At 42.7% G+C, this 13,480-nt stretch overlaps 1 protein-coding gene across 1 annotated transcript; it reads left to right on the top strand.

The window, feature by feature from the left end:
• The first annotated feature begins 2,222 nt into the window (after positions 1 to 2,222).
• slc39a7 (solute carrier family 39 member 7) lies at positions 2,223 to 9,213 on the top strand. The gene is made up of 8 exons (XM_058408389.1): positions 2,223 to 2,358; positions 3,944 to 4,539; positions 5,100 to 5,268; positions 5,434 to 5,502; positions 5,606 to 5,728; positions 5,820 to 5,927; positions 6,639 to 6,835; positions 7,017 to 9,213. Exons 2-8 carry the CDS (start codon positions 3,949 to 3,951, stop codon positions 7,269 to 7,271), a joined length of 1,512 nt encoding a protein of 503 aa, XP_058264372.1. The 5' UTR covers positions 2,223 to 2,358; positions 3,944 to 3,948; the 3' UTR covers positions 7,272 to 9,213.
• Positions 9,214 to 13,480: the final 4,267 nt, after the last annotated feature.

Below are 13,480 nucleotides of genomic sequence, written 5' to 3'. Positions count from 1 at the left end.
CTCAGGAGGAGAGCAGGATCGTCCAGCATGATAGCTGAGGAAATGTGGCTCTGAGCTGATTTGATATTATAGATATGTTTCAGAGTCTGGTATGTAAGGTGTAATAAAGTGTAAGATGATAAAATGAGTCATTGTGCTGCATGAAGAACACGTCTGGGGATTGTGCTCTCTGCTGGACATGAGGAGTATCACATGACTGACTGCAAACACTTTAACTGTGCTGATCTCTGAGGCTTCTTATCCTCATCTTTCAGGTTTTTGATTTAGTGTGTGCTGCTGTTCCAGGATGTCTAGCCTTCAAATTAGTTGTGAATTGAAACTGAAAATTAGTTTAAGACATTTTGTTTTGCTTACAGAAGGTCCAGATAAATAACTAACATGAGTGTTTTGATGACAACCATTACTTCTTAATGTTAAATCATTAGTGATTAGATTATGTCTATAAATCAAATCATTTGAAAAAGTATTCTTTTTGTTTCATGGTGAAACTGAGGAAACATGGACTCAGTGGGTCAGATGAAACACATCTATTTGTGGTATTACAAAACATCCCTAATCAGCTCTGCTTACTTTATTTTTCATGCACTCGGTTTACTCTGGTGAAATATTTTGCTGGTCCAGATGTTACTCACCTCTGGCTTCATGGCTAAGGTTCTCAGCTAGTGACTAAAAGGTTGTGAGTTTATATCTGACTTTAATCGAAGTTTGTGTGAAATTTTAAACAAAGCATCCTTTAATTTTTTCTAGCACCAGACCTAGAAATATTCTGGTCCTGGAGAACCCGCTGTACTACACACTATTGTTTCCCCTGCTCAAACACACCCACATCTATTCAGGACGCTCTGTTTATTTGCTGTTTAGTTGAATCAGGTAGGTTGAGAGCGCTAAAATACACAGGACCAGAGTTCAGAACATGTGCTTGTTGAAATGTTGAATCTGACAATTTTCCTGACGTTCCACATAGAGTCTTCTGTTTGGTTTTAATGGGCTGGACATTTCATGTTAGCTCTAGTCAAATGCCGGTCAGTTTTCATCTAGGAATTTCAAGTTAAGATTGGATTATATTAGTTAGTTTTCTTTTTCTTACTGAACAATATGAAAAGATTATAAATCAAGATGAGGCAGTGGTAACTCAAGTGGTTAAGGTTCTGGGTTGTTTATGCCCCAGCACCACCAAGTTGCCACTTGAGCAAGACCCTCAACCCTCCCTGCTCCAGGGGTGCTGCATCATGGCTGACCCTGCACTCTGACCCCAACCATCCAAGGATGGGATATGCAAAGAAAGAATTTCACTGTGCAGTAATGTATACACCAATCAGCCATAACATTTTGAGCAGTGTCTGGTGAAGTGAATAAGACTGAGTATCTCCTCATCATGGCACCTGTTAGTGGGTGGGATATATCAGGCAGCAAGTCAACATTTTGTCCTCAAAGTTGATGTTAGAAGCAGGAAAAATGGACAAGCGTAAGGATTTGAGCGAGTTTGACCAAAAGGACCAAATTGTGATGGCTAGACCACTGGATCAGAGCATCTCCAAAACTGCAGCTCTTGTGGGGTGTTCCCGGTCTGCAGTGGTCAGTATCTATCAAAAGTGGTCCAAGGAAGGAACAGTGGTGACCCGGAGACAGGGTCATGGGCGGTCAAGGCTCATTGATGGACGTGGGGAGAGAAGGCTGGCCCGTGTGATCCGATCCAACAGACGAGCTACTGTTGATCAAACTGCTGAAGAAGTTAATGCTGGTTCTGATAGAAAGGGGTCAGAATACACAGTGCAGGACGGGTCAGGGCTGTTTTAGCAGCAAAAGGGGGACCAACACAATATTAGGCAGGTGGTCATAAAGTTATGCTTGATTGGTGTATGTGACAAATAAAAGCTACTTAACTTAACCTAACAAGATTACTAAGATTACTAAGATTACTAAGATTGCTAAGATTGCTAACACACAGTAACTAAGCAAACTATTGATTTTGTGGAAAGATGTTCTTGATCTTCCAACCAAAATGAATCTTAACACAGATTTAGATTGTGTTCAAGCCTTTTTTTCAAGAACATGATTAACTTTATGTTTATTCTAACAGACACAGTGATTTAACTTTGTTTCGCGAATCGAAACTTTAAAACAAAAATGATATTTTAAACGTAAACAAAGCAGAGCCGATAGCAGACACTCGGCTATCGTCGCGCTCTGAACTCACGTCTTCCGAGTTCTCGCGAGATTTGGGCTGGACTAAACGCCACGTCGGTTAGATAGGAACGGAGGGCGCATCAGACCTGCAGCCTCTCTCAGTAAACTAGAGTTCAAAGTAAATCCGTATAGAAATACAGATTTACAGTGCGCGTGCACGCTTCGCAGGCGGTGAGTATGTTGTGTTAAATTATATAGCAAAAATAATAATAATGAGAATCATGTTTTTCCCCTGTTGTATTATGCAACTCGTAGCTAGCTTGCTAGCCGGCTAGTTATCTGCACCAGGATTCCCACTGTTTACTCTTCAGCTGTGTTTATACATCGGGTTATAACTTAACTAATGTATTTCTTATCCTTATTAATAAATGTGTTCTATAAAAACGTCGCTTTCCTCTTCACGTACAGAGCAGATTAGCCTATAAGTAATGAATGAATGAAGCAGAAAAGAAAATTATTTAATAGAGGAAGTGCTTTAACAAAGGCTGTATCCCAAATGAACATCTGCTTTATACACTAAGTGCCCTACATAGGGTATTGATTAATAGCTTCATCACCCTATCTAGTGCACTATATCTCCAACAGGAAGCCATTTCAGCCTCATGTGATGATGAAATGATTTGTTTGTACTCACTGTGGAGTGCATGATGTAGATTTATTTCCAGATTGCTGCCCTATATTAGAGCACTTCTTAGGGTGTGAAGTAATGGAAGTGTGTTGTATCCAGCAGCAGGGGTGATCAGGAGTGATAATTAGTTCACTAGACAAGAGCGGTTACTAACGAGCACCGGGAAAATATAATAATCTAATTTTATTCTCTCAAGTTAATAAGGCAAAGAAATAACAAAGTGTAAACTCCTCTGTCCACCATCCACTACACCATCCACAAAACTGTCCGCCGCTGTCCACAGCATCGTCCATTACACCGTCTACCACACTGTCCACTACACTATCCACACCACCGTCCACTACATCATCCACTAAACTGTCTGCCACTCTCCACAGCATTGTCCATTTACACTGTCTACCGCACCGTCCATTACATCATCCACTAAACTGTCTGCCGCTGTCCACAGCACTGTCCATTAGACAGCCTACCGCACCATCCACTACACTATCCACACCACCCTCCACTACACCATCTGCAACAGCGCCGTGCGCCACACTGTCCACAGCATTGTCCACAACACTATCCACACCACCGTCCACTGTATGCTGTCCACTACACCATCCGCCACAGCAACGGCCACTACACTATCCACACCACCATCCATTAAACTGTCTGTCGCTGTCCAAAGCACCGTCCATTACACTGTCTACCGCACCGTCTACTATAATATCCACACCACCGTCCACTACACCATCCGCCCCAGCACTGCCCACTACACCATCAGCTACCCTATCCACTAAACTGTCCGACTCTGTCCACTACACACTGTCCACACTCCATCTCAAACATTCTGGTTTGCTTTGTGAGCTGCGTCCTGATTGGTCAGGTGATGACCAGGTGCAAGATGACTCCTCAGTGCTTTGGTTGTTGATGGTTTATATACACATATTCAGTGCATGATTTCACCTCCTGCAGTACAGTGGAGCTCTGTTGCTACATCTTTGTGGTCAGTTTACAGTTCCACCTCGCTTACTTAAACACAGCAGTATTTACACTCTCTGTTAGCTCAGTGCTAGTCACACCTGGTGTACCTGCACATCCGGGTTAGAGGTGTAAAGTAAATGCTGTGTTTTTATTTCCCTCCAGGTGAGATGAGGGCCCTGTATGCGTTTGTGCTGCTGCTGCTGTTTGGTTTAGCAGTGCGGTCATGTGAACACGGACATCACCATGACCACGGACATCATCACGGACATCACCATGATCACGGACATCACCATGGGCATCATCATGACCACGGACATCACCATGGGCATCATCATGACCATGGGCATCACCATGGAGACGTGAAGATGTTTCATGGTGCAAGCAAATGGAGTGCAGAGGCAAATCTGCCCTCTGAAGAGGAAGAGCTTCACCATGGGCATGCCCATGACCATGAGCACGGACATGACCACGCCTACGAGCACGGACATGACCACGGACATGACCACGCCCACGACCACGGACATGACCACGACCACGGACATGACCACGCCCACGAGCACGGGCATGACCACGCCCACGAGCACGGGCATGACCACGAGCACGGGCATGACCACGCCCACGAGCACGGACATGACCACAATCATGGACATGCCCACGATCACGGACACCACCATGGACACTCCCACAGCCATTCCAAAGAGCGTATGAAGCGTGGGATACTGGCTGAGAGTCGGGACTCAGTGGAGTTGTGGATGCAGGTAAAAATGACGACAGCTATCAGTGTTCACGTATCATATCTCACTGACACTGGAGACTCCTTCCATAAATGTTAATAGATAGTTCCTATGGAAAACGTCTTCACTATGTCTACCATTACATGCGTTACCATTAGGAGCATTTGCTGTACACGTCCCTGTGTATAAGCGGTTACTATAGAAACGTAACATATTAGAGCAAGTGCTTTAATAATAAACACCTGCAGTACTGTCAGGACTGCTGTTATAGGGAATCATCCAACACCTTCTGACCAATCACAACCCAGAACATAGCGACAGTCTCATGTTGCAGTAAGAGACATCAACCACCAGAGGTCAGCAGAGGTGCAGGTTTAATACCACTGTGTACACAGTGAAGCAGAGACAATTGAAAGTTCATCATCTTTAGCTCTAACTGTTTCAGGTTTGCACTAACTAACATGTTCTGGATATTTTTTCAGTCTAAATAAATTATGGCTTATTCATAAATTATATTTATGAATAAGCCAAAGAGGGAAATGTGAACATCATTAAATGTTCTGTTACTGGCTTTTATCTTGTAGGCAGTGGGAGCAACGTTGCTGATCAGCGCTGCGCCTTTCCTCATCCTCTTCCTCATCCCGGTGCAGTCAAACTCAGATCAGCACCAGAACCTGCTGAAGATCCTGCTGAGCTTTGCCTCAGGGGGCCTGCTGGGTGATGCCTTCCTGCACCTCATCCCTCATGCGCTGGGTCAGTACTCACTGGATGGGTTATTGTAAGAGTTTGTTGGAGTAGGTGCTGTGTAGATCAGTGGAATTAGATCTTTTCCACATAAGGGCTTCAAAAAATTAACTTGTTAATATTCACCATAACAGAAGCTGAATGAGATGATGATCTGTCTTCTTTCCAATCCAGCGCCTCACTCTCACCATGGAAACGAGGACCAATCAGCCGCTGAAGAGGAGTCACATGGGCATTCTCATGGTACGCTGCACACCCACAGTAAGAGATATAAGGGAGACACAAGACCGGTGTAGTACATCAACTCTAAGTGTGTGTGTGTGTGTGTGTGTGTGTGTGTGTTCAGGTGTGGCACACGATCACATGATGTCTGTGGGTCTCTGGGTTCTCGGAGGTATCGTGGCGTTCCTGGTGGTGGAGAAGTTTGTGCGTCTGCTGAAGGGAGGGCACTCTCACTCTCACTCTCACGGTAAGATTACGCTTGGAAAAATAATAATCTTCATGTAGCATGACAGACATTTCCAGAACATGTCTGAACGTTCCATTTTATATCTTTGCAGCTGCTCCGAAATGCAAGGACAGCGATGGGGAGGGGGAGAAGGAGGGAGCCAAAAAGAAAGATGAGAAAAAGGACAAGAAGGTGAAGAAAGTGAAAGAGGAGAGCTCGGGTAAGGGCCGCTGACACTTTGACCACAGCAAAGTTGAGCTAAATCGCTGAGTTCTGGACTCTGATTGGTCAGAAACTGTTGATTAATCCTCTATAACAGCAGCTGTGACAGTAGCACAGGTTCATATTAATGCACTTGTTTGAATAAATTATTGTTTCTATAGCAACAGCTCGTTTAAATGAACTTGAAACGCAGATGAGCCACATAAATGGTCATCATTTAAAAAGTCATTGATATGGTGAGGTTCTCTGTAGGGAGATGTTCATGTGTAACATGTGGAAGGAGTCTCCAGTGTCAGCACTGTGTAACAGTCAGATAAAGCTTTCCTACATCTTCAGGACAGAAATTTACACTTTTTTGCAGTTTCTCAGTAAGAGGACAAGCTGCCTTTGGTCATGAGAGAAATAAAGAGAGGCTGGTGGGACACTGCTATAATGTTAGTGGGAACAGCAGCTAATTAGTTTCATAGACTTTACATGACATTAACGTGTGTTTGGAATGAATTATATTGTGTGTATGTGTTTCAGTCTTGTTATGATGACATCATATTCTTGTCTTCATATCATGCACAATGAAATGATCTTTCTTTCTTTCTTTCTTTCTTTCTTTCTTTCTTTCTTTCTTTCTTTCTTTCTTTCTTTCTTTCTGTCTGTCTGTCTGTCTGTCTGTCTGTCTCTCTCTCTCTCTCTCTCTCTCTCTCTCTCTCTCTAGATATTAAAGTATCCGGTTATCTGAACCTGGCCGCTGATTTCACCCACAACTTCACGGACGGCCTGGCCATCGGCGCCTCTTTCCTGGTTGGTCCTGCTGTCGGCGTGGTAACCACCATCACCATCCTCCTGCACGAGGTGCCACATGAGATTGGAGACTTCGCCATCCTTGTCCAATCAGGATGCACCAAGAGGAAGGTGCGCTGATCCGGTGTTCTGATTGGTCAACGGATTTACTATTATCAGATCATTATCAGATATTTTAAATTAGAATAAGTTATAAAATATATTTAAAATGTATCTGCACTTTTGTCATAAAATTCTGTCTGTATTGTGGTCATGTGACCGTTTGGATTGTATCTGCCCCCTCTTTTTCTAGGCCATGTGTCTTCAGCTCCTGACTGCCATTGGCGCGTTAGCCGGTACTGCCTGCTCCCTATTGGCTGAGGGAGTGGGTGAGGCCGCCACCGCCTGGATCCTCCCCTTCACGGCCGGCGGCTTTGTTTACATCGCCACGGTGACTGTACTGCCGGAGCTGCTTAGTGGCCGCTCGAGCGTGGGTCAGTCGGTGTTGGAGATTGCTGCCATGCTGTTCGGCGTGGGGATGATGGTGATCATCGCAGAGTACGAGTGAGACACGGAGACAGTGAATTCCTTCGAGACTCAGGGGAAGATACAGAAATAGAAAACAATGTGTAAATGTGTCAGTGATGATTACAGACGAGTGAATGAGTGAGAGAGAGAGAGAGAGAGAGAGAGAATTGGAGGCCTTTGTCAGAGAAGTGCACTAAAAGGCCCAAAGTCCAAGCCCTGTCCCAGCACTGGACATAACGTCCTCCCAAACAAGGGACCGTATTACTTTCAGCTGACACACACACACACACACACACTCATTTTGTTTGATTCATATTCAAATAATGCACAATTTAAGTTGAAAGAAATGTTTTTCTTTGACACAGCAATGTTCTTTGTTGCTTCCTGAAATGTGGAAGGTTTATCTGGCTCAAGTTAAACACCGATATCCATATTAGGGCCCTAGATAGGCGCTGAAGTGCACACTGCTGAACCCATGTATGTGTAGCTCACACGTTTGCTTTGATTTACTCAGCTTTCCAAAAGCAGGTCTTTTTTTTTTTGTAAGGATCTTTGTTCCTTAATTTTTTTATTTTTTTATTGTAAATGACAAGTTAGCTATTTAGCACGGACACTAGGCAAGCTGTTGCCCTGTCCCTTGTTTTGATTGGCCAGAAACTGACTAGCCCTTAAGCTTATAGCTGAATAATCGTGTAAGCTAGTTCCATTCATGGCATTTTGGCAGAATGACTTGACTTATTTTTCTTTATACGACTGAGCAGTTGAGGGCTAAGGGCCTTTCTCAAGGGCCCCACAGAGGTAACTTATGATTAATAATCCAACATGAGATTTACACTGCATGAAGTTTATTTATCATCCATAAGTGCTAGTTATCCTTGCTGTCATGTGTCTAGTGCAGCAGGCGGTGTGATTCTGAACATATAGCATAAAGATGTCACATCACCATAAATCTCCTTAGCATACACATCAAGATCACTCATGAGTAGGGATTTTATTCTTTTTTTTCTGCTGTTAAAGTAGCCTAGGCTACTGATTTACCCTCAACAATCATTTTCCACCAAATGACCCTAATCAAGTAACCTAGTCTAATCTAGGATGCTTGTGTATGTAAAGATTTTTTTTTCACATAACACTATATAGTACAGCAGCGAACATCTGTATCTCTCAGATAAGAAGCTCCACATGGTTAGTTTGGTGTTTTATTTGTCCTCTAGCTTCGAGTCTCTGTGTGTAGAATGAGCTGTCTAGCTCTCTAATATGGATATTTATCATCTCCACTGTTGAGAGGATCTCAACAGTAAGACAGCAGTAAGACTGAATGAGCACAAGGTGATGATGTAGCATCAGGTTTTAGTATAACCACAAAGCCTACATCAGCACTTTGACTCAACAAAGTCCCGCATTATATTTTACAGTTTTCTTCCACTTTTTGAGCTGGACTGGACAGGAAGTTTGTTTTTTTTTAAGCCACTTTTATGCCCGTGTCACTTCCTCTGTCTGTAAAAGTTCTCTGCAGTTACTGAAGATACTGTTGTGTTTTGATGCTTGTGCCAAGAATCAATTCTATCAATCAATTATATAGCTATTGTTGAAATAAATATTGGCACCCTCTTGTTCTGTAATTGCTGAGGAATTGTCATACTGATAACGTTTAAAACTTTATTCTGGTTTACAAAACTATCGTAATACTGTATTTCAGTACACTACGTTAGCGACCGACCCGTTCGGGCTAGCATGCTACATATGCTACGACGTGTTGGCTAACTAACTGACGAAACATCCACGATAGCAATATTGTGCTTTATATTGCAGTAGAAATCTTAGAATTTATGATTGGCACATGCCTACATGAAGTGTGTTGTCTTTGTTTCTCCTATGTTTAGTTTTATTTGTGCATGGCTGTACTTAAATTCTGTCACAAATGTCTCCAAGTCATTCCCTCCATGTTTTTTTTTATTGCTCTATAAAGTGAACGTAGATGAGCTGCTCGTGTTGGTGTGATGTGGTATGTGCACTGAAGAATGGATTCAGTTTGATAATCAAGGATGAAAGGTTACATTTCTCACATAAAGGATTAATATGAAGTTTTTATCCTTTACACTGTAAATGTGTAATTAAAGGATAAATGCAATTTAAAAAAATCAAAGAAATTAAAGTATATAGTAAAATACAGTTGAACAGAGGAAAAAAAAGATGGTACTAACATGGTACTAAAATGAGACTTGTGATAGTTATGAGAGTTCCTGATCTTAAAGAGCTTAAAATCTCATCCTGACCCTTTCATATGGCTACAGAGGAGTTTGTCTGACTTCAGTAGCCTGATCAGATCTGAGCCTGGCCAGGAAGCGGCTCTGATCATTTTCAGGGCTTATAATCTGACCCATGTGATGTAAGAGTCTTGAAGGGAGAGTAGTATTTGTAGGTACTACACATCCTTAGATAGGGGGCGCCCTTGTATTAAGGAACTGTTGCAGTACATGGAAGAATGTAACAATTAGAATCAGCTTCATTGCAAAGTACTGTGGATTTTACATGTACAAGGAATTTGCCTTGGTGAATTAATGCACAAGAATAAAAATATAAAGAAAAATCTAAATTTTAGCAAAAGCAAATATTAACTGTGTAATAGTGTATTATGCACTATATTCCCAAATGTTTTGGGACACCCCTCCAAATCATTGAATTCAGGGGTTGGGCTCGGACCCTTAGTTCCAGTGAAAGGAACTCTTAATGCTTCAGCTTCATACCAAGACATTTTGGACAATTTCATGCTCTTTGTGGGAACAGTTTGGGGATGACCCCTTCCTGTTCCAACATGACTGCACACCAGTGACCAAAGCAAGGTCCATAAAGACATGGATGAGTGAGTTTGGTGTGGAGGAACTTGACTGTCCTGCACAAAATCCTGACCTCAACCCCACAGAACACCTTTGGAATGAATTACTGTGACTGCGAGCCAGGCCTTCTCGTCCAACATCAGTGCCTGACCTCACAAATGTTTTTCTAGAGGAACGGTCAAAGAATTTCCATAAACACACTCAAGAAACTTGTGGAAAGCCTTCCCAGACAGTTGAAGCTGTTCTAGCTGCATGTACGTTCATGTGCGGGTAAAGGCAGATGTCCCAGTTTTCGCCTGGCTCGTAGTCTCTGCTCTAACTTATCCCAAACGTGTGCTATGGGGCTGAGGTCAGGTGCAGTCCAGTCAAGTTCCTCCACACCAAACTCACTCATGTCTTTATGGACCTTGCTTTGTGCACTGGTGTGCAGTCATTTTGGAACAGGAAGGGGTCATCCCCAAACTGTTCCCACAATGTTGGGGGAAAATGTCTATGTCTATGTCTAGGTATGTTGAAGCATTAAGGGGCCGAGCCCAACACCTGAAAAACAACACTTAAATTCAATGATTTAGAGGGGTGTCCCAAAACTTTTGGCAATATAGTGTAATATTAAATAAAAAGTGAACCAGTGCAAACATTAAATTACCAGTGCTACAGTCAGTGCAGGTGGAAACATTAATTGTACATTAATCAGTGGACCAGTGCAAAACTCGCAGTTTGAGGTATGAAGATACGGCTGCCTGAGTCGTGTGCATTAACGTGATGCATATGAACACAACAAAGGGGGTTTGTGCATTTGGGTGTTAATGTCCAAGTAGGCAGATAAGAGACAATTGTGAGTTCTGCATATTTTTGATGAGGCCAGTTCCTGATGGGAAGAAACTTTATGACGTAAGGTTTTTGTCTTGATGAACTGCAGTCTTCTGCAGAAGGGGAGGTGCCTTGAGTAGATTGCATCCAGGGTGAGAGGGTCAGCCACAATCTGCCTGTTTCATAGTCCTGGAAGTGTGCAGGTCCTGAAGAGTTGGTAAATTGCAGCCATTCATCTTCTCAGCAGAGTGAATGACATTCTATTTTTGTCTCTGGTAGTGGCAGCAGTGTACCAAGTGGTGATGGAGGAGGTGAGTATGGACTCGATAATGGAGGTGTAGAAGGGCATCATCATTGCTTTTGGTAGGACTTCTGAACTTATTAAACTGCCACTGGTGCACCTTTTTAAATTAAACCGTTTATATGCAACATCACCTTGAGGTCCTGGGGGATGATAGTTACCAGGAAGCGGAAGGAGTTCACAGTGTTGACTGGGGAGTCATGTAATATTATTGGTGTAGGTGGTGCTGGGTTCTTCCAAAGTCAACAACTATCTCCACTGTTTTCACAGCATTAAGCTCCAGGTTGCTGTGACTAAACCAGGTCACCAACAGATAATAAATTTCCCTCCTACAGGCAGACTCATCCCCATCAGAGATGAGCCAGATGAGGGAGGTCCTATCCGCAATCTTTGATGGACTGGTGACCGGAGGTGCAGCTGTTGGTGTACAGGGTGAAGAGTGGAGGAGAAAGAACACAGCCTTGTGGGGAGACAGTATTGATGGTCAGTGAGTCAGAGACATGTTTTCCCAGTCTAACATGCTGCTTCCTGTAGGTCAGGAAGTCTGTGATCCACTTACAGGTGGAAAAAAAAGCACACTCAGCTGAGAGGGCTTGTCCTGTGGTAGAGCTGGAATCCACAAACAGGATCCTAGCATAGGTTCCTGGGGAGTCCAGGTGCTGAAGGATGAAATAGAGGGCCATTTTAATTGCATCATCTACAGACCTGTTGGCTCTGTAGGACAACTGCAGGGGGTCCAGGAGACGGTCTGTGATGGAGTTGAAGTGAGGCAGCATGAGGTGTTTAAAGCACTACATTACTACAGATGTTGGAGCAACAGGTTTGTCGTCATTAAGTCCTGTAGACCTGGGTATTTTGTGGATTGGGATGATGGTTGAAGTCTTGAAGCAGGTTGGCACATGGCATATCTCCAGTGAGGAGTTAAAGATGTCTGTAAATACTGGAGACAGCTGATCTGCACAGTACTGTGGATGGAGAGCCACAGTCAGGTCCAGCTGCTTTGTTGTGTGGGTTCTGTCTCTTGAAGATTTTGTTAACATCTCTCTTAAGGATGGAGATAGTTGTTCTTGAGGAGGGGAAGGGGGGCATTGAAGTGTGCATCTGTGGAGAGACCCCAGTCATTGCTGTGGTGGGGGTGGTGAAGCTGATGGGCTGGAGTTGATGGTGATGGCTGGTGCCATTGGGGCTGTTGGTGACAGGAGTGTCCGACTGACAGAAACCTGGTCATTAGCTGAAAACTGATGTTGTAGTTTCTCAGAGTACAGATGTTTAGCTTATCTCACCTCCTTGCTAAATTTGTACTTTGATGCTTGAAATCTGATTCTGTCCTCACTCTTGAGGGCAGCTTTTTTCTCCCACCTTAGCTGTTTAAGTCTGGCTGACAACCAGGGTTTGTCATTATTGTAACACCCTGGTGCGTGATGGCTATCCTCACAGAAACTTACAGTATGTATGATGTCACGGTCTCTGTGTACTCATCCAGGCTATTGGTATTGGTATATTGTTTAGCCCCACCCATTTAAGTCCAGTCAACATTACTAATTTCAACAAAACTAAATTATGTTAAAAGAAGTTGATAGATTAGGTGGAAATTCTTTCTCTAACAAGAAATTTACAGACTGTCTCCAGGAGCAGGAGGGATTATTCAAACTTTCCTCAGTATAATTGTATCTTATGTCCCTCACTACAGAATGATTTGATGCAAATGATGTTTGACCAACACAAAAATATTAATGTGCTGTCAATAGAATAGATACATACTATAAATAATAAAAGTATAAAATCAAAATATAGTATCATGTGAGTAAATATAAAGTTGATATAGATATTGGAACTGTATTAAATAACAGAAACAAAAGTAATACTTGTTTCCCACCTCAGTGTTTAAATCTTTAATGAATATGCCTAAAAATACGTTAATGAGATGAATATAATATAATACTGCTAAGGAATCAGACAAAAATGCAGAGAAGATAAGAGGGGGAAACATAAACTTTGAAAACGGGAAATAAACAATAAGCTCAGGCCAGTCTATCTTGGTTATGAAGAAAAGTAAGGAGCTGAAGAAGCACTCTCCTAAAATACACAAATTAAAGATTGTTCAGAGTTGGATTTAAACACCTAACACCAAACACCAAACCTGAAGATGTTGGCTAGAGTGATAATCTGAGAACCCAATGCAGAGGAAGGGTCTAGAATACAGCACTAGGTTTCAAAATATCAATATCAGCTTATTCTTTCCCTTACAGGGTGAACTCGTGACCTGAGTATTTGAGGAAGCTGAAAGCAGTCCTAACTAGA

This window comes from Hemibagrus wyckioides, linkage group LG14 (assembly GCF_019097595.1).
Source record: "Hemibagrus wyckioides isolate EC202008001 linkage group LG14, SWU_Hwy_1.0, whole genome shotgun sequence".
In the NCBI taxonomy this organism is placed as follows: domain Eukaryota; kingdom Metazoa; phylum Chordata; class Actinopteri; order Siluriformes; family Bagridae; genus Hemibagrus; species Hemibagrus wyckioides.
Note: the sequence above shows the minus strand (reverse complement) of the source record. Positions and strands in the feature narration are given on the sequence as shown.

Bases quoted from the DNA above. Each gene is read 5' to 3' on its own strand.
- slc39a7 (XM_058408389.1), top strand. From the start codon at position 3,949: ATGAGGGCCCTGTATGCGTTTGTGCTGCTGCTGCTGTTTGGTTTAGCA. The intron at 5,928-6,638 runs GTAAGGGCCGCT...CTCTCTCTCTAG, and splicing joins AGTGAAAGAGGAGAGCTCGG to ATATTAAAGTATCCGGTTAT. The intron at 6,836-7,016 runs GTGCGCTGATCC...CTCTTTTTCTAG, and splicing joins CAGGATGCACCAAGAGGAAG to GCCATGTGTCTTCAGCTCCT.